Source organism: Vombatus ursinus, unplaced genomic scaffold (genome assembly GCF_900497805.2).
Source record: "Vombatus ursinus unplaced genomic scaffold, bare-nosed wombat genome assembly UNPS02014825.1, whole genome shotgun sequence".
Classification (NCBI taxonomy): Eukaryota; Metazoa; Chordata; class Mammalia; order Diprotodontia; family Vombatidae; genus Vombatus; species Vombatus ursinus.
Window position 1 is genome coordinate 8284577 of NW_020954603.1, and position 23618 is coordinate 8308194.

The 23618-nt window shown below is 50.0% G+C and overlaps 1 protein-coding gene across 1 annotated transcript in view; it reads right to left on the bottom strand.

The window, feature by feature from the left end:
* The window catches only part of MPL (MPL proto-oncogene, thrombopoietin receptor), a 29410-nt gene that overhangs the window by 2943 nt on the left and 2849 nt on the right, over positions 1-23618 (bottom strand). Inside the window, exons 2-16 of the mRNA XM_027838073.1 lie at positions 23522-23607; positions 22468-22849; positions 21770-21827; positions 19898-19963; positions 19699-19805; positions 19389-19652; positions 18789-18967; positions 15978-16420; positions 15326-15512; positions 15027-15156; positions 11331-11506; positions 11035-11177; positions 10377-10536; positions 10095-10188; positions 43-133 (exon numbers count right to left, since the gene is read on the bottom strand). Coding sequence (XP_027693874.1) covers positions 43-133; positions 10095-10188; positions 10377-10536; positions 11035-11177; positions 11331-11506; positions 15027-15156; positions 15326-15512; positions 15978-16420; positions 18789-18967; positions 19389-19652; positions 19699-19805; positions 19898-19963; positions 21770-21827; positions 22468-22849; positions 23522-23607 — 2566 coding nt within the window. The remainder of the gene's footprint in view (positions 1-42; positions 134-10094; positions 10189-10376; positions 10537-11034; positions 11178-11330; positions 11507-15026; positions 15157-15325; positions 15513-15977; positions 16421-18788; positions 18968-19388; positions 19653-19698; positions 19806-19897; positions 19964-21769; positions 21828-22467; positions 22850-23521; positions 23608-23618) is intronic.

A 23618-nucleotide genomic window follows, 5' to 3' on the forward strand; every position in this document is an offset into this window, starting at 1 on the left:
CAGATCTGATCAGGAATGCTAGGAGACAGGGCCATCACTCACCTGGCTCATGGAGGCTGGGGGCTCAGTGAGGAAGCCTCCAAGGACCCGATGCAGGTCAGGAAGCGGAGGCCACAGGGTCTGCCGCAGGGCCCTGCACAGAGAAGGAGGGGTGACACAGGCATTGGTGGCAGTGTGGGGACTCTTCTGGGGGTAAATGAAAGGGACAGTATGGAGGGAGCAGCAGGGAGCACCCTGGGGCCCTTGTGCGCTAGGAGCTGTACTCTTACCATAGTATTGTGACACCGACCTGGGCAAACAGGCTCTCACCAGCGTGCTGCCATAGCCTGTACATGTTGGGTTCCGGAATACCTCGTTTCAAGCTTCAAAAGTTACCCCTTGAGTGTGTTCTAGGAACAGGGTGTCCTGTCCCTCCCCTGTCAGTTGGCCTAGAGCCCGCTGTCCTCTTTCAAGCCATTCTACAGCTTGAAGTAGGCCAAGGCAGGGTAGGGCTGGCTAGGGCCTGCTGCCCATGAGTCGCCTGGGATAATGGCAGAACTGGGGTCCAGCCCCGTCTTGTAGGGCCATGGCTAAGCAGCCTCTCGGTCCTTCACCAACGTGGAATTGCCCCCTCAAGTCTGCCCCCAGAAAGAAAGGGCCCACTTTGGCCTCCTGTCCCTTTCTACTTGGGCTCAAGCCAAGAGACCAAACTCTTTAGGACTTCAGGCTTGTCCCTTGTCCAAGCCTTTCTGATCCAGCCCAAGATATCCTGAGCTTTTCCAGAAGACAGCCCAGGACCCACGGCAATGGCAAGGTGCCACTCCCCCAGGGAATCACACTGTGTCTTAGAGCCTTGTCTTATCTGCTTCTGGCCACTAAATAATGAAACTGCCCCCCAAGTAGGACCAGCTGTGTTAGCATCCATGGAGAGAGGGAAGAGTGGCCAAAGGAAGCGAAGAGGCAGCTTACCTCTCCCCTCTCAAAAACAGGAACCAGATTGCTGATTTTCCTGACTCCCTGGCCTAAACTGGCCTCTTGGGCACTGCCCCCACTGCTCCTGGTTCCAGCCTCTGGGGCCAAACAAGTTGAATTCTCCCTCCCACAACAGCCCTCAAGATAGCTGAAGGCAGGGGGCCCTCATTCCTGGAGTCTTTTCTACCCCAAGCACCCCCTCCACCCAGTTTCTCTGATGGATTCTTAAATGCCCAGGACTCCAGGCCCTTTGCTCTGCCCTTCCTGGAGACACCCTGTGGCTTTCTTATCTTTCTTAAACTGTGGCCACCAGAACTGAGCAGACCAGGTCTGACCAGTGCAAAGGATGGAAAAAGTAGAGTCCTCAGCTCCTGCCTTCTGGAAACTGAGGCTCTCTTGATATGGACAACAATCCCATTCATTTAATTGGCTGCCACATTACCACCCTCTGAGATCATCCCCAATTTATCCTGTTGAAATCTTGTTGCTTCATACCTGTCTGCATGTGGTTTCCCCCATTAAAACCTAGGCCTGGTTTTGCCTTTAGATTCCCAGCCCTTAGCACGGTGCCTGGCATACAGTAGGCACTTAATAAATGCTTGTGGACTTGAGACTGCTGACCCAGACTGACCTTGCAGTAGGTTAAACTAGTAGTAGTAGTAGTAATGGTTTTGGTCCTTGTGATCCGCAGAACATTTACAGGACGAAGTACTTTATATAGGTTCTAGGTAAGTGTTATTATTAGCCCCATTTTACAGAAAACAACTGAGGCAAACTGAGGTTAACTGACTTGCCCCAGGTGAAACCACACACCTGGGAAAGGTCAGAGGGTTTGGCGCTCAGACCTGGTGCCTCAGTGACACCTGAGTGCCGCCAGAGCTTTGTTGGACAAACTCCTGTCTAGCTCTGACCCTTCCTCACCTTGTACTTGGGAAGTTGATTTTTGGTACCAAAGCAGACATTCTCTTTAGCCCTACTGACTCTCATCCCAGTAGATCCAGTCACCGTCTCTGGCTCTGGATCCTGACGCCACCCTCGGTCCAGGGTTACTTCCCTCCTGCACTGAGTGGCTAGTTCCTTAAACATTGTCTCCTGCCTTCGAAGATGAGCTCCTCGTTGTCAGGCATCTTGTCCGTGCCCTTCTCCGCCCCTAGTTGTTGGCAGTGCCTGGCCCAGAGTTTGCACGTCAGAAATATTTGTTGACTGACTGATGATAACCTTATCCAAGTCATGGGTTAAAAAAAAAAAGTTAGACCAGCACAGGGCCGGGCACAGCTCTCCAGGACATTTATTCTACTAACTTCCATCACTTTTTGAGGGTGGCCATGCCACCTGTTCTGAACTCCTTTCATTGGTGAATCCCTTTGTTTTCTATCATTAAGCCCCTCTCCCTTTTATCATCTAGTTCACATTTCTCCATCTGCTGCACAAGAATATTCTGAGAACCTGATCAGAAGCCTTTCTAGAATCTAGGTCAATGCTACCTCCACGGCATCCCTTCGTCTACCAATCCTGTGACACCCAGAGAATGCCTTCTGACTACTGCCCACTGAGCCTGGAAAAAGCACTAAAGTGGAGAGGGGGACGTGGGCCACCCCTGCTGCAGATTCAAGACTGAAGATTGAGTAGAGAAAGGGAGACAGTAGCTTAAGAAGAAGGGCTTCAGGAGAGCTTTGGATTCACTGGTCCTCACTTAGGCCTCCTGTTTGGGGGTGAAAAGTACCCAACAAGGGCAGACCGGGGTCCCAGAGATTTGTGAGCCTAATGAACAAAGTGAAAAAGGGGAGAGCTACCCTGGGGATCAGACAAGCTGGGTCCTGCAGGGACGTGAGGCCCCAACGTAAGAGGATCATGCTCTGAAATCTAGCCCCAGCCCCATCACGTGATGTCTGGGTGACCTTGGGCTAGTCACTTCTTCCTTTCCACCCTCAGGTACTCTATTTTTAAGATAATGGGGTTGGATGGGATGACCTTTAAAATCTCTTCCATGGCTGAATTCATGATCCCATGGCCAGTATTTAGTACAAGTTATAAAACACGACCAGGTCACATCTAATGCAAGCCAAAATTCAATTAAGTGACATGTTTCAGCTTTTCAAGGCCTTTAACATACTGCTATGGATCACTGCATGTGGATGGGCTGTGCTGATATGTACCATATTACCATTAGCTGAATTAATGTCTTTACGGACAAAAGGGACGCTATGTGAGATGGAAACAGTGCCAGCACAAAAAAGCAGCATCCTGCTGTAATATCAAAACAATAACGAGATAATTGAATGAAATGGACATGGTCCTAAGATCGGCCATGATGTCAGTGTCTGAATCTACTGGGCTGAATCTTATAAAACAGGCAGGTGAAATCAAAGAAAAAGGCAAGGCTGCACCAGCCCTTTGTGGCCTGCAAACAACTACAAAGAAGAGAAGAATTACAATAATCAACGTGGAGTATCTTTTAGCAGTAGGATTGAGGACTGCAAGCATTGATGCATTCCTTTCAGCACAGCAGCCCCCCATTCAGCAGACAAAAGCTTCAAGTGTATTTAAGGCAGGGAAATAAAATGGAAATGAAGTGGATACTGAAGGAATTTTTACTGTGCTTGGCTGATTGCTTTAAAAATTGAGTTCAAATGTATAACATATCGAATTGCTTACTTTTTCAGGGAGAGAGAAAGAAAATTTGGAACTCAAAAATTTCTTAAAATAAATGTTAAAAATTGTGTTTACACGTAACTGGGGAAAAGAAAATATTATTTAAAAAATTGAATTCAATTGCATAATATTAAAATTAACAAAGAGGCAGATGAGGATGTGGCAGTAAAATATTCTGATGTTTTGAAGAAGAAAATGGATGCACTGATCAACAAATTTTTCAGGTGGATGAAACAGGCTTATTCTAGGAAAGGATGCCTTCCAGAACATCTATTTCTAAGAAAGAAAAAAGCTCTACCTGGATTTAAAATGTCAAAGAATCGCTTAGCACTTTTGTTGGGAGATAATTCAGAAGAGGATTTTAAATCAAAACCAGTATTTGTTTATCAATATTGAAACCCTCCCATTGGGAGAGGTGACAATCATTGACTGCTTCAAGCATGATGAGTGACTCAAGTTATTTCCAAAGACTGGTTTTCAAGTTTATTTAAACCTAGGACAGTAAAAGTATTATTGATTTTAGAAAATGTTCCTAGTTATCCAGCTACACTTGGCTTATTGTGTGAGAATGTGAGCATGTAAATTCATGAGAAGTGGATAAAATTCTGTGCACCTACCAGCATCTCTATGAAGATTTAAAAAAGAAGGCAATTCGGTTCATGCTGCTAAAATATTTTAAATGACAATAAAAACATTTCCAACATATCAATTTAGGCTTATCTGTAGTTATATGTAAGCTTACCTGTACCTATTATATAGTAAATTCAGTAATTTAAATTTTTTTAAGTGTTGCTTTCTATAACTTATGAGGAATTCATGACCCTCGTCCTTCTTCCCAAATTCAATTGGTTGAAATGTAAAGGGAAGTTGGGTAGTCTGAGTAATTGGGTTTGAAAGATTTAGAAAGATAAATAAAAGCTTGATTGAAAATATGGAAGGCAGATAAGAAGGTTTGGGCTCAAATGGGGGACATCCAAGCACATCCTGTCCCTGTACAGTTGTTCTGGGTACCCTTGTGCCAGCTTCAGATGGTTTAAGTATGTTGGGTGTGAGGAAATTTGACTTTATTTTAAGAAGAAAGGTGAGAGTCATGCATTCCTCATCATAACTACTCTTTTTACTTTGTAATAAACCTGAATCAGAAATAGATTTTTCCTTATTCTTTGCTATTATGTTATACTAATAAATTTATTTTTTAAAAATTTTCATTGTATTTTCCATTGGGCTACCATATTTTGGGGGCAGCCAGGTGGCGCAGTGGATAGAGTGCCAGGCCCAGCATCAGGAAGATCTGAGTTCAAATGTGACCTCACCCACTTACTAGTTGTGGGACTCTGAGCAGGTCACTTCACCCTGTTTCCCTCAGTTTTGTCATCCGTAAAATGAGTTGGAGAAGGAAATAGCAAACCACTCCAGTATCTTTGCCAAGAAAAGCCCAAATGGGGTCACAGAGAGCCAGATATGAATGAAGAAACAACTAAACAATAAAAACAATATTTTCCATATGATGATAATTTCAAATAGTGAGAATTCAAATCATGGGATTAATTATTCACACTCACTGGGACCTGGCTGTAGTTGACAGCAGAAAATGTCCAAGAAAAGAGACAATAATCAATAAAAGCCATGGCCAGAGATGTCTGTAGAAATCTATATACAAACACATCATTATGGGAAATAAGCAGGGAAAACTAGAGGCTTAATATTAACAAGGCCAATCTCCTAGAAGCGGCCCCTGTGACTTGGATAAACCCTGGAAGGACTTAGAGAGGCACCGTGCCTTAAAGACCCACTCAGGTGAGGAAAGCCAGGACGCTCAAGGTAGAAGCATGGGTGAAGGAAGCCCCCCAGGAGGAGAAGCCTCTTCCAGGAGGAAGAGAGTGCCGTGGCTGTGGGGGGCATGCACTGAGGGCCAGAAGGAGGAAACAAACTGACCTGATAGCAGCGAGGCAGGATGAGGAGTGGCCACTGGCCTTGGCCAGCTGGGCTTCCTGCAGACACTTCAAACTCGGCATGTCCCCAACTTTTCCCCAAACCCTGCCCTCTTCTATCCAGGGCACCACCATCCTCCCAGTCTCCCAGGCTCAAACCCTTGGTGTCATCCTGGATGGTTCCTCACCCCACACTCCCTCCTTCCCTCAGACAGCCACGGCACGTCTTCTGGATCCAAGCCCTCTGCTCCAATGGCCCAGCTGCCACCCTCTTCACCTCACCCAGGGCAAGCTCTTCCTACTGGACTCCCTGCCTGCCTCACATTTCACCCCTCTAGCCCCACCACCACCCAGCTGCTAACGTGATATTGCTAAAGCTCAGCTCTTTCCCCCTCACCCCTTACTAAAACTCTAGTGGCCCCTTTTGCCTCTAGGAAAAAGAGCAAACTCCTACATCTGGTTGGCTTTGAAAACCTTTCACAACCTACCCTTCCCATTATTTCTCTCCACACACTCTAGGCTAGCTACCCTGGCTTTCCTCACACATGACGCCCTATTTGCTGTCTTTAGGCCTTTGCCCAGGCGGTGTCCTATGCCTGGTATGCCCTCCCGCCCCATCTCCACCTCTTAGAATCTCTACTTTCCTTCAAAGCTCAGCTCAAGCACTTTATCCTTTCCAGATCTGAGATCCAGGCTACTAGTGCAGGGTTTTGTTTTTGTTTGCCTTTTTTTTGTCATGCACCCTTTCAACAGTCTGGTGAAGCCTATGGACTCATACAGTAATGTTTTTAAAATGAAGTGCATATGATCACAAAGAAAACAAATTCTTTTGAAATAAAGTGATCAAAATTAAAACAAAAACAAAAACAAGTTCCCAGCTTCTCTATCCCCAACCAAGAATCCCTGAACTATAGCATCTTCCTCCAAAATGACCTTGTGCCTATGTAGTATTTTTTGCTTTGTACACTGCTGAGCACACAGTAGGCATCTACTAATTGCTTGCTGACAACTTGATAGGGCCTGTGATTTCTCTCTGCTAAAAGCAAGGCAGCTGATAAACTTGTACGCTGACTGAATGACGGCTCATCCTTCCAGAGGTGGCAGATGTGAGGAGGGAGCTACTGAGCCCAGCCCTGACCAAAGGCTGGGCCCTCATCTGAGAGTTCACAGAGAGGAGGAGGAGATCGGGCTGGACAAAGGGGAGCAAATATCAAAGTGTTCAAAGATAATACGGGTGAGTTCTAAGGGCACAGATGTTTGCAGAGAAAGTCTGTCCCAAACAATCCAGTACAACCTGGTTTATGAAGCATCCCCTGGCAGCTAGGTGGTGCAGTGGATACAGTACTGGCCCTGAAGTCAGGAGGACCTGAGTTCAAATCCGGCCTCAGACCAAACACTTGACACTTACTAGCTGTGTGTCCCTGGGCAAGTCACTTAACCCCAACTGCCTAAGCACAAAAAAAAAAAAAAAAAAAGAATGAAACATCCCCTGGGGTCAGGCATTGGCAGTTCCTGCCCTCCAGGGGTTAGAGTCTGGGGGCAGGCAGTGGAGTGCAGAGATAGAACATGTATGGGATACTTTAAGGAGGTGGAGGGCCTGAGAGAAAAGGGCTCTTATCAGAACCCAGGGATTCTGAGAGGTGAAGGCGAGGAGGAAGAAGGTTCCGGGAACAGGAGAGAGCATGGGTGCAGGCCAAAAGAAGGGAAGCTAAGGGTAGTGATCACAGCAGAGCCAGCAGGCCAGATGGGCTGAGGGGGAGCAATGGGATGTGCCTGGAAGGATCGGCTGCAGCCTGACTGAGAAGTGAATCTTCGAGGCAATGCCAAGCCCGGAAAGCTTCTCAGACAGAATTGGCAGGGTCAGAGTTGAGCTAATTTAACAAGGTAATTTTGATGAAGAAAGTGCTGGAGAGAGAGATCCTGGAATCCAGGGGGTCCAATGAGGAGGTTATTACAATAGCCAGGGCAAGAAGTAAGGCTGAGTGGTGACCACCAGGAGAAGAAGGCCTCAAAAAGGAGGCCATCTTGGAGAGAGAGAGCTTCACCACCAAGCTGGCTCCCGCCTACCTTTCCGTCTTTATTTCACATTACTCCCTGTCCACTGTCCCTATTTGGTGAAATGAGGCTGCTCCCTTTTCCTCCTACTCAACACCCCAACTCCAGCAAAGTGGCCTCCCTAGATCTTTGCTCAGTATTTACTTACTTGTGTATACAATGGCAGCCCCTGGGGGCTGCAGGTACAGGTTGGCTTTTGTCTGCAAGGAGCCTAAGCCCTTGGCCTGACAGCAGAGAGCTGATTCGTTTGTCGCACTGAATGACTTTTGCACAGAGGATAGAACAATCTGGCAGCTATGACTGCCCTAGATTCCTTCCCGGACCTAGGCTGGAGAGGGAGAAAGTCACTGCTCAGGTCCTGAGACAACTGGCAGACAGGACTTTGGAGCGCCTGGCCTGGCAGTGACCCAGGGGACTATTGTCTCCAAGCCACAGCCTAGGGAGCTTGAGTGATTTCAGGGAAAATCAACAAGCATTGATTAAGCACCTCCTATACAGCAAGCATAGTGCTTACCCTGAGAATCCAAAGCAAAAGCAGAAGCTATCTCTACCCTCAAAGGGATTCTGTTCTAATGGAGGAAGGAAGCCTTCGAGGCCCAGTGGCTGGACAGTTGGCCACAAAGCAAAGAAGGCCAACTTGGGTCTCACTGGCTATGACCCCAGGCAAGTCAGTGGACAGCTCAATCCCCCAGAAAACTCTAGGATTTTGAGTTGCAGAGAACCTGCAGAAGGTGGACCAAGTTTCTTTACCTGGTAGTTTCCTATTCAGGGCAATGACCTCATAGGCCCACTCCTCCAGTTAAGGAGCAATCCAGGCCAGCCTTCTCTTGATTTCTCTACTCCATCATGTCCCAGAGAGTACCTTCTCCCCACCCCCCAGCTCCCCATTAGATTGTAAGCCTCCTGAGGGCAGGGATGCTTTCTCTTTAGTATCTGTTTCCCCAGCACTTAGCACAATGCCAGGCACATAGCAGGTGCCTAATAAATGTTTATGGTCTGACTCCCCAACTCTGTACATGTGATACACAAAGTAGACACTAGGGGAGGGCTCAAGCAGCAGCTAGGAGGCTTGGAAAGGCCTCCTGAAGGTGAGATTTGAGCTGAATCTTGAAAGACCAAGGAGGTAAAGGCGAGGAGGGAAAGGATTGCAGGTATGGAGGCCAACCTGGGCAAAGGTACAGTTAGGAATTGGAGGGCTGAATGTGAGAAACAGTAAGCCAAGGTGGTTGCATCGGGGAGGTCTTCAAATGCTCAACAGAAGGATTGGTGTTTGGTCCTCTGAGCCCTTGGAGCTGACTGGGGTGGGGGTGGGGGATGACATGGTCAAACCTGGACTTTGGGAGGATCACTTTGGAGGCTGATGAGAGGAAGAAATACAGTGGGATGAGACCCACGGCAGGGAGATCAACAAGCAGGCAACAGTCCAGGCCTGAGATGATGAGGAAGGTAGCAGTGCCAGAGAGAGGGGGAAAGCCCTTATGGAGGTAAAATCAACAAGCCTTGACAACAGATTGGGTGTGGGGGGAGGGGTAAGAGAGAATGAGAGGTCGAAGATGTCCAACCAAGACTGAGTGCTTGAATGACAAGAGGATGGTGGTACCCTGCACAGTAATAAGGAAATCGGGAAGACAGGAGGGTTGGAGGGGGGAAGACAATGAGTTGTGTACAGGATGCGTTGAGTTTGAGATGACTATGGGACTTCCAGTTGGAGCTGTCCAGGAACAGTAAGGGATTAGAGGGCTGTGTGTGAGAAAAAGCAAGGAAGCCCTGTGGTTGGATCCCACAGAGCTACCAAGGCAGTTGGTGATGAAGATTGGAGTTAAGAGAGAGCTTAGGACTGGGGAGGTAGACTTGGGTCATTAAAATGGTTTGCAGTCAGCTGGAAAGAGAAGCGATGACTCCAAAGGGCCAGCCTAACCATCCAGAACCGGTCCTGCTCTGGAACCTTTAAGACGGTTACTAAATGGCTGTGTCACAGACCCTCCCGGAATCATGTTCTTAAGAGCATAAAATAAAACACATAGTTACAAAAGAAGCCCATCATATGAAAATGGTTATCAAGCTATTAAAAAAAACACCCTAAGTTCACAGACTCCAAATTATCCAGATTTATCTGACCCTGACATTCCCTACTCAACCAACCTCGGTGGCTCCCTATTGCCTGCAGGATAATAAACTTGTCTCTGGGGCCTACAACGCCCTTCACCACCTGGTCTTTCCCTGTCTTTCTACTTCGGTGGACTATGGCATTGCCTTCCTTTCAATCGCTGCCTTTGCACTGTCTGCCCCACGTGCCTGGAATGCTCTCCCTCCCCTGGCCCCTTTCAAGCCTCCGAGGCTCAGTCGGCCTCAGACTCCAGGATGCTAGGGTCTGCCTCTTTAGAAGGTCTCCTCTCGCTGCTACTTTGTATCCACTTGTATCCATCTGTAACCGCGCGGGGCGGGGGAAAGTGAGGAAAACAGAGTGGTCAGGCACGCGCACGCGCCAGAGGGCAGGGCCTGTACCTGAATCGGGCCGGGAAGAGGCGCCGCAACACGAGGCCAACGAGGCCGCCGAAGCCCAGCGTCAACACCGCGCTCGTCACCACGGAGACCCAGCCTGGCAGGGGGTCCAGGTCGCGGAGGTCAGAACGGCGGGGCCCAGAGCTCCGCCCTCTCCCTCACTGCGCAACCGCAGTCCCTGGCTCCAGTCCCTGACCCGACTCCACACTACTCAGCCTCACCCGCCCTGCCGCGCCCGAAGGAGCGCATTGCACAGCCCCAGCTCTGCCCGTCCCTGCCTCTCACCGCTCTCTGGAGCAAGTTCCACGAGCGCAGGCGCAGACCAGGCACTCCAAGGTCCGTGATAGGTGGGGCCGTCAGGCCGCGCGCGCAGCTGCAATCGGTACTGGGCCCCGGGCCGGAGCTCCAGTGTTTCTCCCAGCGCGCCCCTCGGAGGTTCCAGCACCTGCACAGACCAGTGCGGACGGGGCGGGGGCAGAGGCCTTCTTCGGTCTCTGATTGGTCTGCGTGTTGGCTCGCCCGTGGACGAGGGGAGGAGTTTGACACACCTTTGTCCTGACCTACGATCTTATTCTTCACACACGCTTCCACATTCCCTGCCCTATAAGCGCTTCTACACTCCTGCCCTCCCTGACACAGCCTTACTGCCACATACACTCCCACGTACACCGTGACACGCGCGTAGCCAGCGGTTCAGATGGGTTTGCACTCACCTCCCTCGCGTGAATACATCCTAACACTCCCATACTTAACGCCCAAACACATACTGATACTTACATCTTGACCTTCCCATAGCCACACCGTGACACCCCCTGAGAGCTTGCACACACACGCTGATACATGCACGACCCGAGGTTCACACGCAATACCCGAACTCCCAGCTTGCCCTGGCACACCTGGTGACACGCCAGGGGGAAGGGGCTAGAGCTTGAGGCCCCCTCACCTTCCAGTGGTCGAGCTTCTGCCCAGAGTAGCGGAGCTGATAGTGGGTCTGCCCTGGTAGCCAGGGCAAGGGGGGCCTCCAGGTCAGCTTGAGCTGCCCGTTGGACCCGACTGTCCACTGCAGCTCTGGAGCTTCAGTGAGAACTGGAGAGGCAGGAGAAGCAGATGGAGAGCATCCCTCAGAGCAGCTGGGGACCAGAAGAAGGAGGGAGTTGGGGTGCAAAGGTTTGGGAGTCAGGAAGAGGTGGTGGCGGAGTCTGGGAGAGGGGCCGGTGGTGGCAGGATAGAATCTCTCACCGATCTGATGCATCCAGAAGGGAGTGGCGAGGTATTGATGGATGGTGCCCTGTTCAGTGGTTATTTCCACCAGTATGTGAATGGCACTGTCATTTCGAGACTCAAAGTGGCAGTGGGAGATTGGGGTTTCTTCTGCCCTGGAGTCCATCTTCTCACATTTCTCCCAGGCTGGGCCCCTGAAAAGAAACCCCCATCCCCCACCATGGCCCATGAGCCAGGGTAGGCTTTCAAGGTTCCTAGGCTCTAGGGCCATTCTTATCAGATATATCCTATCACCTAACCCTCACCCTATCCCTGGCACTCAGTTCACATATCAGTCTGTCCTCAGGTTGTTATGACCTTCACAACATCACATACATATATGCATATATATATATGTATGCACACACACACACATATATATACACACACACATACATATATACTTTGTATGTGTGTGTATATATATCTATATCGCCTCTCCACTCACACAACCACCACCCTGATACAAGCCCTCAGTGAGTCACCTCACACCTGGATGATTGCAATAGTCTCCTAATTGCCCTCCCTGCCTCTGTCTAAGTGATCTTCCTGAAGTGCAAGTCTACCATGTCACTCCATTTACTCTCTAACACTGAGTGGTTCCCTATCACCTCCTGGATCAAATATCCCACCTACTTGTCTTTTAAAGTCCTCTGTAACCTGGCCCTTCTTACCTTTCCAGTCTCCTTACACTTTACTCTCTTCCATGTACTCAGGCATCCAGTGACTCTGTCTTCCTTGCTGTTCCTTGAAGAGCACTCTAGCCCCCATCTCCATGCCTTGTTCTGGCTTTGTTTCCCACCCAAAAGGTGGGGAAACTGCAGCCTCGAGGTCATATGTGGCCCTCTAGGTCCTCAAGTGTGGCCCTTTGACTTCGAAGTTTGGATTCAGTCAAAGGGCCACATGCCTTGAGGCCACAGATTCTCTACCCCTGGTCTCCCCCTCATCACCACTTCCTGGCTTCCTTTAAGACTCAACTCAACTCTCATCCTCGGGAGGCCTTTCTTGGTGTCTTCAGCTGTTAGGGCCTTCCCCTCTCAGATGACCTGCCATCTGCCCTGCGTCTCTTCTAGTATGTGCATAGCTGTTTGCATGTCGTCTCCTGCATCACAAGGTGAGTAAGGGCTGGATGGTAGGATGCAATGCCCTTGCACCACCTGGGTTATTATTCCCGTCTTACATGTCAAAGACAGGCTGAGGGAGCCCTAGAGCCCCCCTTTCTCTTCTTTGGGAATGGGGGCAAATTCAAGCTCCTCACCAGTGATCTCCAGATGGCCAAATCTCATCCTTCTTGACCTCTCTGACACTTTGGACACTATTAATCACCCTCTCCTCCCCCTCTGCGGATTTTCATGACTGCTGTCTCTTGGTATTCTTTCTATCTGCCTGCCTATATTGCTGGCACATAGACATTTTCCTGTTGTCTTCCCTAGTAGACTGTGAGCTCCCTGAGGGCAGGGACTGCTTTTTGCCTTTCTTTGTACCTCCAGTGCTTAGCACAGAGCCTGGCACACTTAGTAAGTGTCACTTGACTTGACTTAACTTGACCCAAGGACAGAGAAAACTAGTCAGTTCCCTTGGTGTGAAGTCAAACAGACCTACTCAGGCCCAAATGCCTGATTCTTACACGGAACTTTGAGGGCTTCCTTCTCTATCATCTTTAATAAATCCAAAGTCCCAGGACTGGCAGTGTCTCTGCTTCCAGCTCAATTCCTTAACCATTATCCAAGATAGTGACCTTAATGGGAGAAGGGGCCCTCCATCCCTACTACCACCAAATCTAACTGAAGAACAATGCAGCAAGGCATTCTGAGGGTTGAGGCAGGGGTTGGCACATGCAGGTGGGTTAAGCCACGGCCACCACCTTGACCACCACTTTCCCTCAGACTCTGTAAGGAGTCTGATGCCATGAGACCAGGGACTAGCAGCACCCCATGCCCCTCCCCATCCCCAGGTCACCAGGCATGTCCCCACCGTGAGATGGGACCTGACAACTGTCTCAGTAGGGGTTACAGCCCCTGCCTTCCCAGAAGCCATAGCAACTAAAGCTCTGAAAATGACAAGTTCTTACCCCAGAAGTCCTTGGCACCAGAAACAGATGAGGGTTTAGCGATAGAAGTTACTAGAAAGAAGATGTATTACCATTTGCCTGGCTGCTGTCCCCTAAGGACTCATTTTCCTCAGCGGACTTGAAGCTGAGCCCTCCTGTACATGTTGTTTCCACCCATTAGCACTGGCAGAACAGGGGCTGTCTCACTTTTCTATTTATACCTACAGCATTCTGCACAGAGTGAGCATTTCATGAACTACTTTTCATTCCCTAGTTTAATTCCCAGAGGCGACATTACCATCTCCAGCCAGACTGGCTGTAGCTCCAGCCCCAGTCTGTGCTTTAATCTCATATCATCCACTGCCTATTGGATATTTCAAATCAGATGTCTCAGAGACATCCCAAACTTGATATGTCTAAAACGGAATTCTTTCCCTGTCCCCCAAACTCTGCCTCTTCTATCCTTCCCTGTTACTGTTAAAGGCACCACTGTTTTCCAGGTTATCCAGGTTCACGAATCACGATAGAGCACTGGACTTGGAGTCAAGAAGACCTGAATTCACATCCTGCATCTCCCGTGTAAACTTAGCAAGTCACAACCTCTGTCTGCCTCAGTTTCCTCATCTGTGAAATGGGGATAATAATACTTCCCCCCCACTGTTGTTACGATCAGATAATATTTATAAAGCTCTCCACAAATCTTAAAGGATCATATACATTTGAGCCATTATTATTAGTGTTATTATTATTTTATCTTTTTCCTTTCTCTCATCCCACATATCCACGCAGTGGCCAGATCTTGTTTCCAGCCCAAGAACATCTCACTTTCCCTTTCTCTCCGCTCACATGGCCATCAGCCTAGTCAGGCTCTCGTCCCCTTTCATATGGACTATTGCCGTGGCCTCCTATTTGTTCTCCCTGGCTTAAGACCCTCCCTCGCTAATCTATCCTTCACTGCCAAAGTGATTTTCCAAAGTGTGGGTCTGACTATGTCAACCCTCTGTTGCCTCTAGGATGAGTAGATGGTTTGGCATACAAAAGCTCTCTTACCTTTCCAGCCTTTTAACATATAACTCCCCTTCATTCACTCGATAATCCTGCTTTGGGGTTCTTCAGATGGGTCTCTGTGTCTTTGCACTGGCTGTTCCTCATGCCTAGAATGCACTTTTCCCTCATCTGTTTCTTAGAATCCTTGTCTTCCTTCAAGACCCAGCTGAAACACAGCCTTCTCCACATGAGACTTTTCCTGGCCCTGCTCCAACCCCCTCACCCCTCCCAGTGCCTTTTCCTTTGAGGTTACTTTGTATCTACTTTCTATTGTACCTATATATTTACTTATTTGTCTCCCGGCTAGACTTCCAGCTCCTTGAGGGCAGGGAGCATGTTCTTTGTATCCCCAGCACTTAACCCAGTGCCTGGCACAGTATAAATGCTTAATCAGTGCTTGGTGGTTGACCTTGCCGAGGAATGGTGGCCAGGTCGGTTTAATGATGGTTTAGATATGGATGGTAAAGGAGAGAGAGTTGACTCCTTATTTTCCTTCGTTAGAGTAGCTCTGTGACCCTAGACTCAGACCTCTCCTTAGCCAGACTGCCAGCCCCACTGGCTTACCCCTGCCTGCTCACCTGTTCTTAGGACAGCTGCCAGCTCTCCAGTGGTAGAAGTAGCCATGGGAGGTGGTGGGATGAGTTGGTCCTTGCCACTGGCACGTGATGTGCTCCAGGTCCTGAGTAAAGCACTGCAGCCCAATTTCACCTGGGCCAGGAGATGGAGACTGTGCTGGGCCCCACCCGAACCCCCCCCCCCTTTCCCTAGTAACTTCTCCTGCATTGTGTTGTGTCTGTGTATGTGGGTGGAGAATTCTTCTTTTCTCCCCGACCCTGTCCCTCTACACAATCGAACTCCCTTCCCTCAGGTGACTCACTTGCATCTCGTGGCAGAGTCACGGTCACAGGAGATGACCACGGTCCCCAGAAACCCTTGAGGGAGATCTCATCAGGCTTGCTCCGGAGCTGGAGCCAATATGAGATCCCAGGCTGAAACCCTGAGATGATACAGCTTCCACCAATTAGTTCTTGGTACTGAAGAGGGGGGAACACTGAATCAGAGACTCAGAAATGTATGGGACTTTAGGGTTCCTCTAGTCTACCTTCCTTCCCCCACTCCATGTAATCTGCCCCTCCCACCATATCCCTATCCCTTGTATACTACAATAATGGGGAGCTCACTACCTTATAGAAAGAGACTATCTGGGTCATTCTTATCCCAAGACCAGCTTCTGGGGGATATCATCCCTCACTGGGGGAGAGCCCTTATACTGGGTTCCTTTATACTTCTGGTAAGTAGGTGGCTCAGAGGGGCTGAATTAGTGATGAATCCATGACTCATCAATAATGAACTTGGCCCTAAAGTGGCCCTGAGAAAGCAGATAATTCCTGGGCCACGTGAAACCTCAATCTCCAAACTCTGAACATGTCATCTTGGGGAGAGAGAGGGGAAGGATAGCCTTCAAGATGGGGCACTAGGGAGCTGCATGGTCATTTCTGTCCACGACCAAAGGAAATGTTCTGGGCCTAGGGTGAGAGAAGATGGGGCCAGAGAAAGCGGGGTACTTCTCTGGTGGCCCCAAGCTGCCCTGGGCCATCCCACTGTGGCACCGTGTGTCCCCTGATGGCAGGTCCCTGGCTCATGTATCCTTTTCTGGAGGGTCCCTCGATGGTAGGATACTGCTGTATAGACTGGGTCCCTGGAAGCTGAGCTGGAGTCAGGTCAGGCTTAGGGGTTGCAGTGGCCTGGTGTGGCTGGGTGTGTGGCCACCTCATGAATGGGCAGCACATGGGTGCTTGGAGCAGCGCTCTGACCGTGGGCTGAGCAGAATTGCTGGGGTCCAAAGGGCCATACTGGAGTTCATGCTGCATGAAGTCACTGATTTCTGAGGGCTGCACCTCCCATGTGACCTGCAGCTCCCCAGTCTGACCAGAAGTCACTGCAGTGATGCTCTTAGGTGGGGCAGGCAGGCCTAGGTGAGAGGAGCAACCACCTCAGTGCTTCCCCAACCACTCCAAATGCCCCCCACCACCTTGAGTACTCCCCAAACCACCCTAAATGATCCCTTCAAAATATTGAAGATGGACGGGATTGTAAGTACAAAGCTGAAGAGTGAGGATGCACAAGATTGTGAAGAGTGAGGACGCACAAGATTGTGAAGAGTGAGGACAGGACTGAGAAGTGGCCCAGAGTCTCATGAATCTACAGAGCTTTCATTGAAAAAGAAAGGGAAGGGAGAAAATTGCCCCAGTGTTTCCAACAAGCCAGGTACCACAGAGAGTAGCTACAATGTAGGAAGGAGAAAAGCAGTTTAGACACCCAAATATTCCGAGACAACATCCGGGAAGGAGGCTGGTAGAAAAACACATGGCCTTATTTGTCTGTACATAAAAAGGTACAAAGGGAAGGTAACAGATGGGATGACTGATAATCATGAAATTTGGTAGGATGAAATCCACGACAGGAATATGGCTCAGGAAGGATATACTTTACTCCAAAGACATGGGGAAAGAGGCAGGATGGGATTGAGTAGAGAGAGTAAAAGCTCATGGGAGGAAATCCAGGAACCAGAGGAAGAAAGCATGAGGGAAGATGAGTGCACAAAGAGGGATATTATTTCATTTAACCCTCACAAGTACCCTGCCAGACTGGAGCCATTATTATTCCCCTTTTGCAGATGAGGAAACTGAGGCAGCTGAGGTTAATGACTTGCCCAGGGTGATACAGCTATTAAGTGTCTGAGGCAGGATTTGAACGTAGATCTTCCTGATTCCAGGTCCAGCAGGTCCCATGGAATATGATGTATATAAAGTATTTTGCAGACCTGAAAGTTCTACCTAAATGTAAGTGATGATGAGGAAGAAGATGTTGATGAAGAAGAAGATGAAGAAGAAGAAGAAGATGATGATGATGATGATGATGTCCAGGAACCTAAAAGATCTGGAAAGGCTAGATGGGCAAGCTAGGTGGCTCAGTGGGTAGTACACTGGATCTGGAATTAGGAAGAACTGGGTTGAAATCTCATCTCCACCATGTACTACAGGCATGACTCTGATAAGTAAGTTGCTTAATTCCTCTTTTCTGAGCTTCAGCAGTACCTTCTTTATAGGGTTTTTGTGGTATACCATGGGATGATTGTGTAAACTATTTTGTAAATCTAAAATTGTTATCTAAATGTCAGATTGTTGTTAATTATTACTATTACTGAGTCAAGAGCCGAAGAGACCGGAACAGGCTAGAAAGGGCAATTAGGTGAAGTAGCGGATAGAGGGCTACATTTGGAGTCAGGGAGCCCTGAGTTCAAATCCTGCCTCAGACACTTGCTAGCTGTCAGGCCCTCTCTTCTCCCATATTCACCTCAAGTGCCCTTGGTAAGCCACTTCACTTTTGTCTGCCCCAGTTTCCTCATCTTTAAAATAAAAACACCTACCTTTCCTTGGGTCATTGTAAAGATAAAATGAAATAATATTTTTTGAGATAATATTTTATAAGCACTTAGCAAACCTTAAAGCACTATACGATGCTAGCAATATTATTATTTTCGGTCACAGCTACTAAGATGAAATTCAGTCACGTAAATGCGTTCTTGCAATACTAGGGTGCAGAAAATCAGCTTCCTGAGTGTAAGATGAGTCCAAAGGCAGAAGGGTGGGGTTAGATGGCCACACACACGCTTTGTCCAACTGAAGCGTGAGCATTCTGGGGCACACTAGAGTGTGGAAGCCAGAAAAACTTCTGGGCTGCATTGGGAGAGGCAGCTAACAGTGCCTTTGTACTCTGCCTTGCTCAGACCACCTGGAAGGTTGTGTTAAGTTCTGGGTGACATATTTTAAGAAGAATGTTGACAGATGGTTGAAGGACCCTCTGATGTTTGGGGAAGAGAAGGCCTTCAAGTATCTGAAGGACTGCACGTGGAGGAGACTTATTCTGCTTGAATAACCAGGGGTGGGGGTGGGGGGTAAGTAGTTGCAAAGAGACAAGTTTAGGCTCAATGTCAGAAAAAAACTGAAAACTTGCTCACAATTAGGAAAGTCCCCAAATGGAAGGCGGCCATCCCAGGAGATGACACCTTCCCCTTTCTTGGAGGTTGGATGGCCACTGCCCGGGTATGTTGGAGTGGGGGTGCTTTTTGGGTGCTGTTTGGACTGGTGCCTTTGAGGTCCCTTCCAGCTTTTAAGTTCTGTGATTCTGAGTGAGGAGGAAGAGAGCTGTGAGGTGAGAGGACAGGACTGCCCAGAGGGAGGAGGGACAGATTTGTGAGGAGAGAGGACAGGACTGTAGGGAGGGAGGGGGACAGGGCTGTGAGGAGACGCCAGCACTCAGCAGAGACAGGGCCTCACCCACGTTTTCCAAGTTGAGCACTCGCTGGGTCCGGTTTCGGTCTTTGGCAGGGTCCCACACCCACAACGTCAGCTTGGCAAAGAGGCGCACGCCGTCGGCAGGCTGGACTTGACAAACGTGGCGGAGCCCTCCTTCGGGCAGCCTCTGAGATCTCAGTGGGCACACTTGGGGCTCCTCCCTGCGGACCGGGCACGGATCTAAGGGACCCCGGAGGCCCCTGTGCTCTCCTGGCGTGGGAACTGCCAGAGGAGAGAGTGCTGCCATCCTGCGCCCTCCCCTCCTTTGGTTGTCTCACACTTTCCCCCCGCCGCGGTCGCCTTTTTCTCCTGTCTCTTTCCCACCCACCCTGCCTCCACTCCAAAGACTATAGCGCTGGGGCCCCTCTAGGCTCCCCAGATTAGTACAGTGGGGGCAAGGGCGGAGGAAGTCGGAGCGGAGGAGGCTGTACCTGACGGAGGGGCTGTGCCGTTGTGCTGCCCTCTCCCTCCTCTGGTTCTCCCAAGCCCAGCCACTTCTTTCTCCCCTAGTCTCCCACCCCACACCCCATTTCCAGCCGGTGGGTGTTGCCTGGGACTAATCACTTTGTGGAATGCACGCACCCGGGGTAGGCGAAGAAAAGTTTGTAGGGCCCTGGATCTTCCTCGCCACCCTCCTCTTCTTCCTTAGCGCAGTCTTTCTCCTTCTCTTCCTCCTCTACCTCATCCCAGAAGCACGTGAGGTCCTCATACTGCCTGGAGAAGCAGCGCAGCGGCTCGGGCTCTGCCGCCAGGAGCGAGGCATCTGGGGAGAAGCGAAAAGCAAGGCCCGGCATCAGGGGCTGCCGGGCCTGGCCAGAGGCACAGGGCTCACAGCTGGATCCCGAGCTGGACTTACAGGAGGACAGAGGCGGCTAGCCGGTCCGGCACCTACCTGGTCGTCCAGCTCTTAGGCTGCCCGGGAGAGACCTGGGTCATTACTAGAGGAAGGAGTGGGAGGATGGTGGTGCAAGGGGCTGAGCAGGCTGCACAGGGAGCTCTCTACAGGTGACAGATGGCATTTAGCCGGTCCTTGGCTCTTTGGAGCCTTTGGCTGGAGGAGGAAGCAACAATGCCCTCCAAAGAAAAGGGGCTTGAGGGCAGGAAGGCTCCCAGCGGTCTCTTGGGGCCTGGAAAGTCATGGGCTTCTGGTCCAGGAGCTGAGCCCCCCAGACAGCTCCCTACAGAGCCTGGAGCCCCCTCAGGAGGCTTTTGTGTAGTCTTGGGGTGCGCAGTGGGCCTCTGGGGCTTCCTGGGCTTTTGCAACAATGCAGATAACTCTGGCACTGAGTCAGATACAGAGGCTGGGTAAAAATTCCTTTTCAAAAGGGGGAGTTGGGATCCCCCGGGTGGGCAGAGGCAGCCAGAGCTGGGCCAGAAGAACCTCAGCAGCCGAGGAGAGCTGGGGGCTGCCTCTGGTAAGGGCAGCAGCTCTTTCCAGTGACAGTTTATCCTGTCTCTAGCTTGTTTGTATGGGTTGTTTTCATGTTCTCTCCTAGTAGATTGTGAACTCCCTGAGAGCTAGGACTGTCCTTTCCCTTTCTTTGTATCCCATAACTTAGCACAGTGCCTGCACACAGTAGGCACTTAATAAATGTTTGTCCAGTGTGCAAGAGCATGGAATTCAATCTGGAGCGGAGCTGGCCCTGGGCCCTTGGCCCTGAGGAAAGGATAGCAAGCTAGACACTTGATCCTATATTGAACTCTGTCCAATGTTCATGGGCCATGAAAATGGCCAAGGGGGAGTGGGGGGGCATGGGGGGTGGGCAGCCAGCTTTCTGGAGGAGGCAGCATTTGCATTCCCAGATGTCATCCCTAGATAGCATCAAGTCACTCCTTTGTTAACAAACAAAAACAGAAACCCTCAATGTATTGTTGTTGTTCAGTCAGGTGAGATGCTTTGTGACCCTGGGGTTCATAGCACATTAAATATAGTCCCTAGGCTGTCTTGGCAAGGAAACTGGAGTGATTTGACATTGCCTTCTCCAGTGGATTAAGGCAAACAGGGTAAGTGACTTGCCCAGAGTCACACAGCTAGTAAGTATCTGAGGTTACATTTGAACTCAGGTCTTCCTGACTCCAGGCCCAGTACTCTACCCAGTGAGCCATCTAGCTGCCTCCAGAGGGCCAGGAAGTGCCTGCAGCTTCTGGATGGTCCCAGGATTCAAACCACCAATGAGAAGAAACAACGCTAAGTCATCAAAGGAACTGCTGGGATAAAGCCAGCTCCCTATTACCTCCCACCTCAGATTCAGATTCCTCTGCCTGGCATTCAAGGCCTTCACATTTGGAATCAGTTTATCATCCTAACTTTGCTTTTTGTCACTCCTGCCCCTGAATAAACACTCCTGTGGAACTTTGTCCCTTAACTCATTAATAATAATAGGGTTAGAGCAGTGATTTTCTTGTCTAGGGAACTCCAGACAAAGAGATTCCTCCTACCAATACAGCGTGCTACCTTCTTTGCCACTTCCAGCCTCAGAGAGTCTGACTGAGATGTTAGGTGACTTGTCCAAGGTCATACTGTCAATAGGTGTCAGAGACAAACTCAGGCCTTGTTGGCCTCAAGGCCAGCTCTCCAGCCACCAACCAGGCCCCACTATTGCCTCTCATAGCTTACCCATTGGCCCTTAAGGTTCACCCTGAAAGGTAGGGAGTTCAAGCATTGTTGTCCCATTTTACAGTTAAGGAAACTGAGGTTTGAGAGAGGAATCTGAGAGGTAGCATAGGAAGAGCACAGCTCTGCTATTAGCTAGATGACCCTAAGTCTGGGTCTTCGAAAGACTAGATGAATTCAGAGATCCCTTTCTATTCCAGATCTTGAGTCCATAAACCCAGCTCCCCTTCTTCTGTGCCCTGGGTATTTGAGAGGCAGCCTGGCCTAACAGATAGAGAGCTAGCAGCAGGATTGGAAAGGCCTAGGCTTGAGTCTCCCATCTGATGCCTACTGGCTGGGTCATTCTCACCCTCTCCGGGCTCTGGGCAGCCGTCTCAGTCTCTGGCTGATTCAGAGAAGGTGCCAGCCTCCATTGGTAGAGGGAGGCCCCCACACTTAGGGAATTAAGGTCTACTCTCATCCCATCTTGAATGTCCTGCCCTCTTTTCTCTCTGGGCCGTCAGGTTTCTGAGGCCCGGGATGCTCTTCTCCCTTCCCTTTCTTCTGCTGAACTCCAGACCAACTCAAAGGTCACCCCCTGTAGGATGCCCCTGTAGATGCCCTGGTCAGTCACAACTTTCCAGAGTACTTGTTCCTATGTTAGCCCCCTTCTGATGAAGTGACCGGGGAAATTACATATTATATGGCTTGCAACCTTTGGGTCTCCCCCAGTGGTAAACACAGTGTTCTGCGCACAGTAAGTACTTTATAGCTGCTCAGTTCCTGGCTGAATATTCCTAACCTCCCCCTCAACAGTGTCACCAACCCCAGGAAAGTCAATGTTCCAGGCCTCTCCTGCTCTCTCTCTCTCCCTCTTTCCAGGCTTCATCTCCCCTTCACCCCGCCCTCCTTCCCTGCATCTCCCCCTTTCCCCTCTCATTCTCTCCTCACCTTATTCTCTGTCCCTCACTCTTTCTCCCTCCTCCTCCTCTCCTTGTCCCTTTCCCCTTGTGTCCTTTTGCCTCTCCTCTGTCCCCCTCACCTCCTCTCTTTCTTTTTCTCCCTTACCTTATGATGCCAGGGCTTTGGGGGAGGGCTTTACGGGGGGGGACACAGGGCCTCTGCTCTGCCCTCTTACCTTCATTGCTGACATGGGTGGTAGCCCGACTGGGCAAGAGGAAGAGGCAGCAGATGACTAGGATGAACACCCAGGCTGGCATCCTTTGGGCATGTGGGCTATGCGACCCTGGTCCTCCCCTCAGGAAGCTGGGCCCCAGCTCTCTCTCTACCCCAGGCCCACAGGTTCCTGTCAGATATGGCCCTACGTCCTGTCCCTTTCCCTTTCCCAGCCCCAGCCCCAGCTCTGGGCAGCCCAGGGGCCGGAGAGGAACTGATCCCTGACCACACTGGGGCCCCAGGCTTGGGGTCTGGGAGGAAGAAGTCTGGGGACCTGTGAGGGAAGGTGGGGTAGACTTGGAGAGGAAGGGGGTGGGCACTGGGATAGCCTGGTTCTTTGTCCCCCCCCTTCATCCCCAACCATATAGCAGTATGATAGAGGCCACCCCCAAGCCACAGGCAGTGGTCCAGGGAGGTCCAGGTTAGCATCTCCCTTGCCCCAATCTCTTAGGGGGTAAATAATAATAATAGTATTTATGTAGTACCTATGTTCCAGGCACTGTACTAAGGGCTTTTACAACTATTATATCATTTGATCCTCACAATAACCCATGGGGGGAGGTGTTGTTATTGTCATTTTATAGCTGAGGAACCTCAGGTAGACAGAGGTTAAGTGACTTGCCTCAGGTCACACTGCTAGTAATTATCTCAGGCCAGATTTGGACTCAGATCTTCATGACTCCAAACCCAGCACTCTATCTACTTCGCCACCTTGTTGAGGGGGTCCCAGAATCCTGCTCCCAGATCTCCCTGATTGATGCTACTAGCCTAGTTGGAGATGTTGGCTACCTACTTGGCCTCTCCTGGTCACCTGTTAGAACTCTAACCCATTTATCACTCCCTGTACCTGTCTCTGTTAGAACTCTAACCCATTCATCACATCTGTACCTCTAACTCATTTATCACTCCCAGGACCCTGATGGTAAGCCCCCTTGGAACTGGGCACCCTTTTCACCCAGGTAGCTGCCTTCAGAGGAGCCAGGAATAATGGTGGTGGTGTTGGCGGTGCTGCTGCTGCTGGTGCTGGTGGTGCTGGTGGGGGG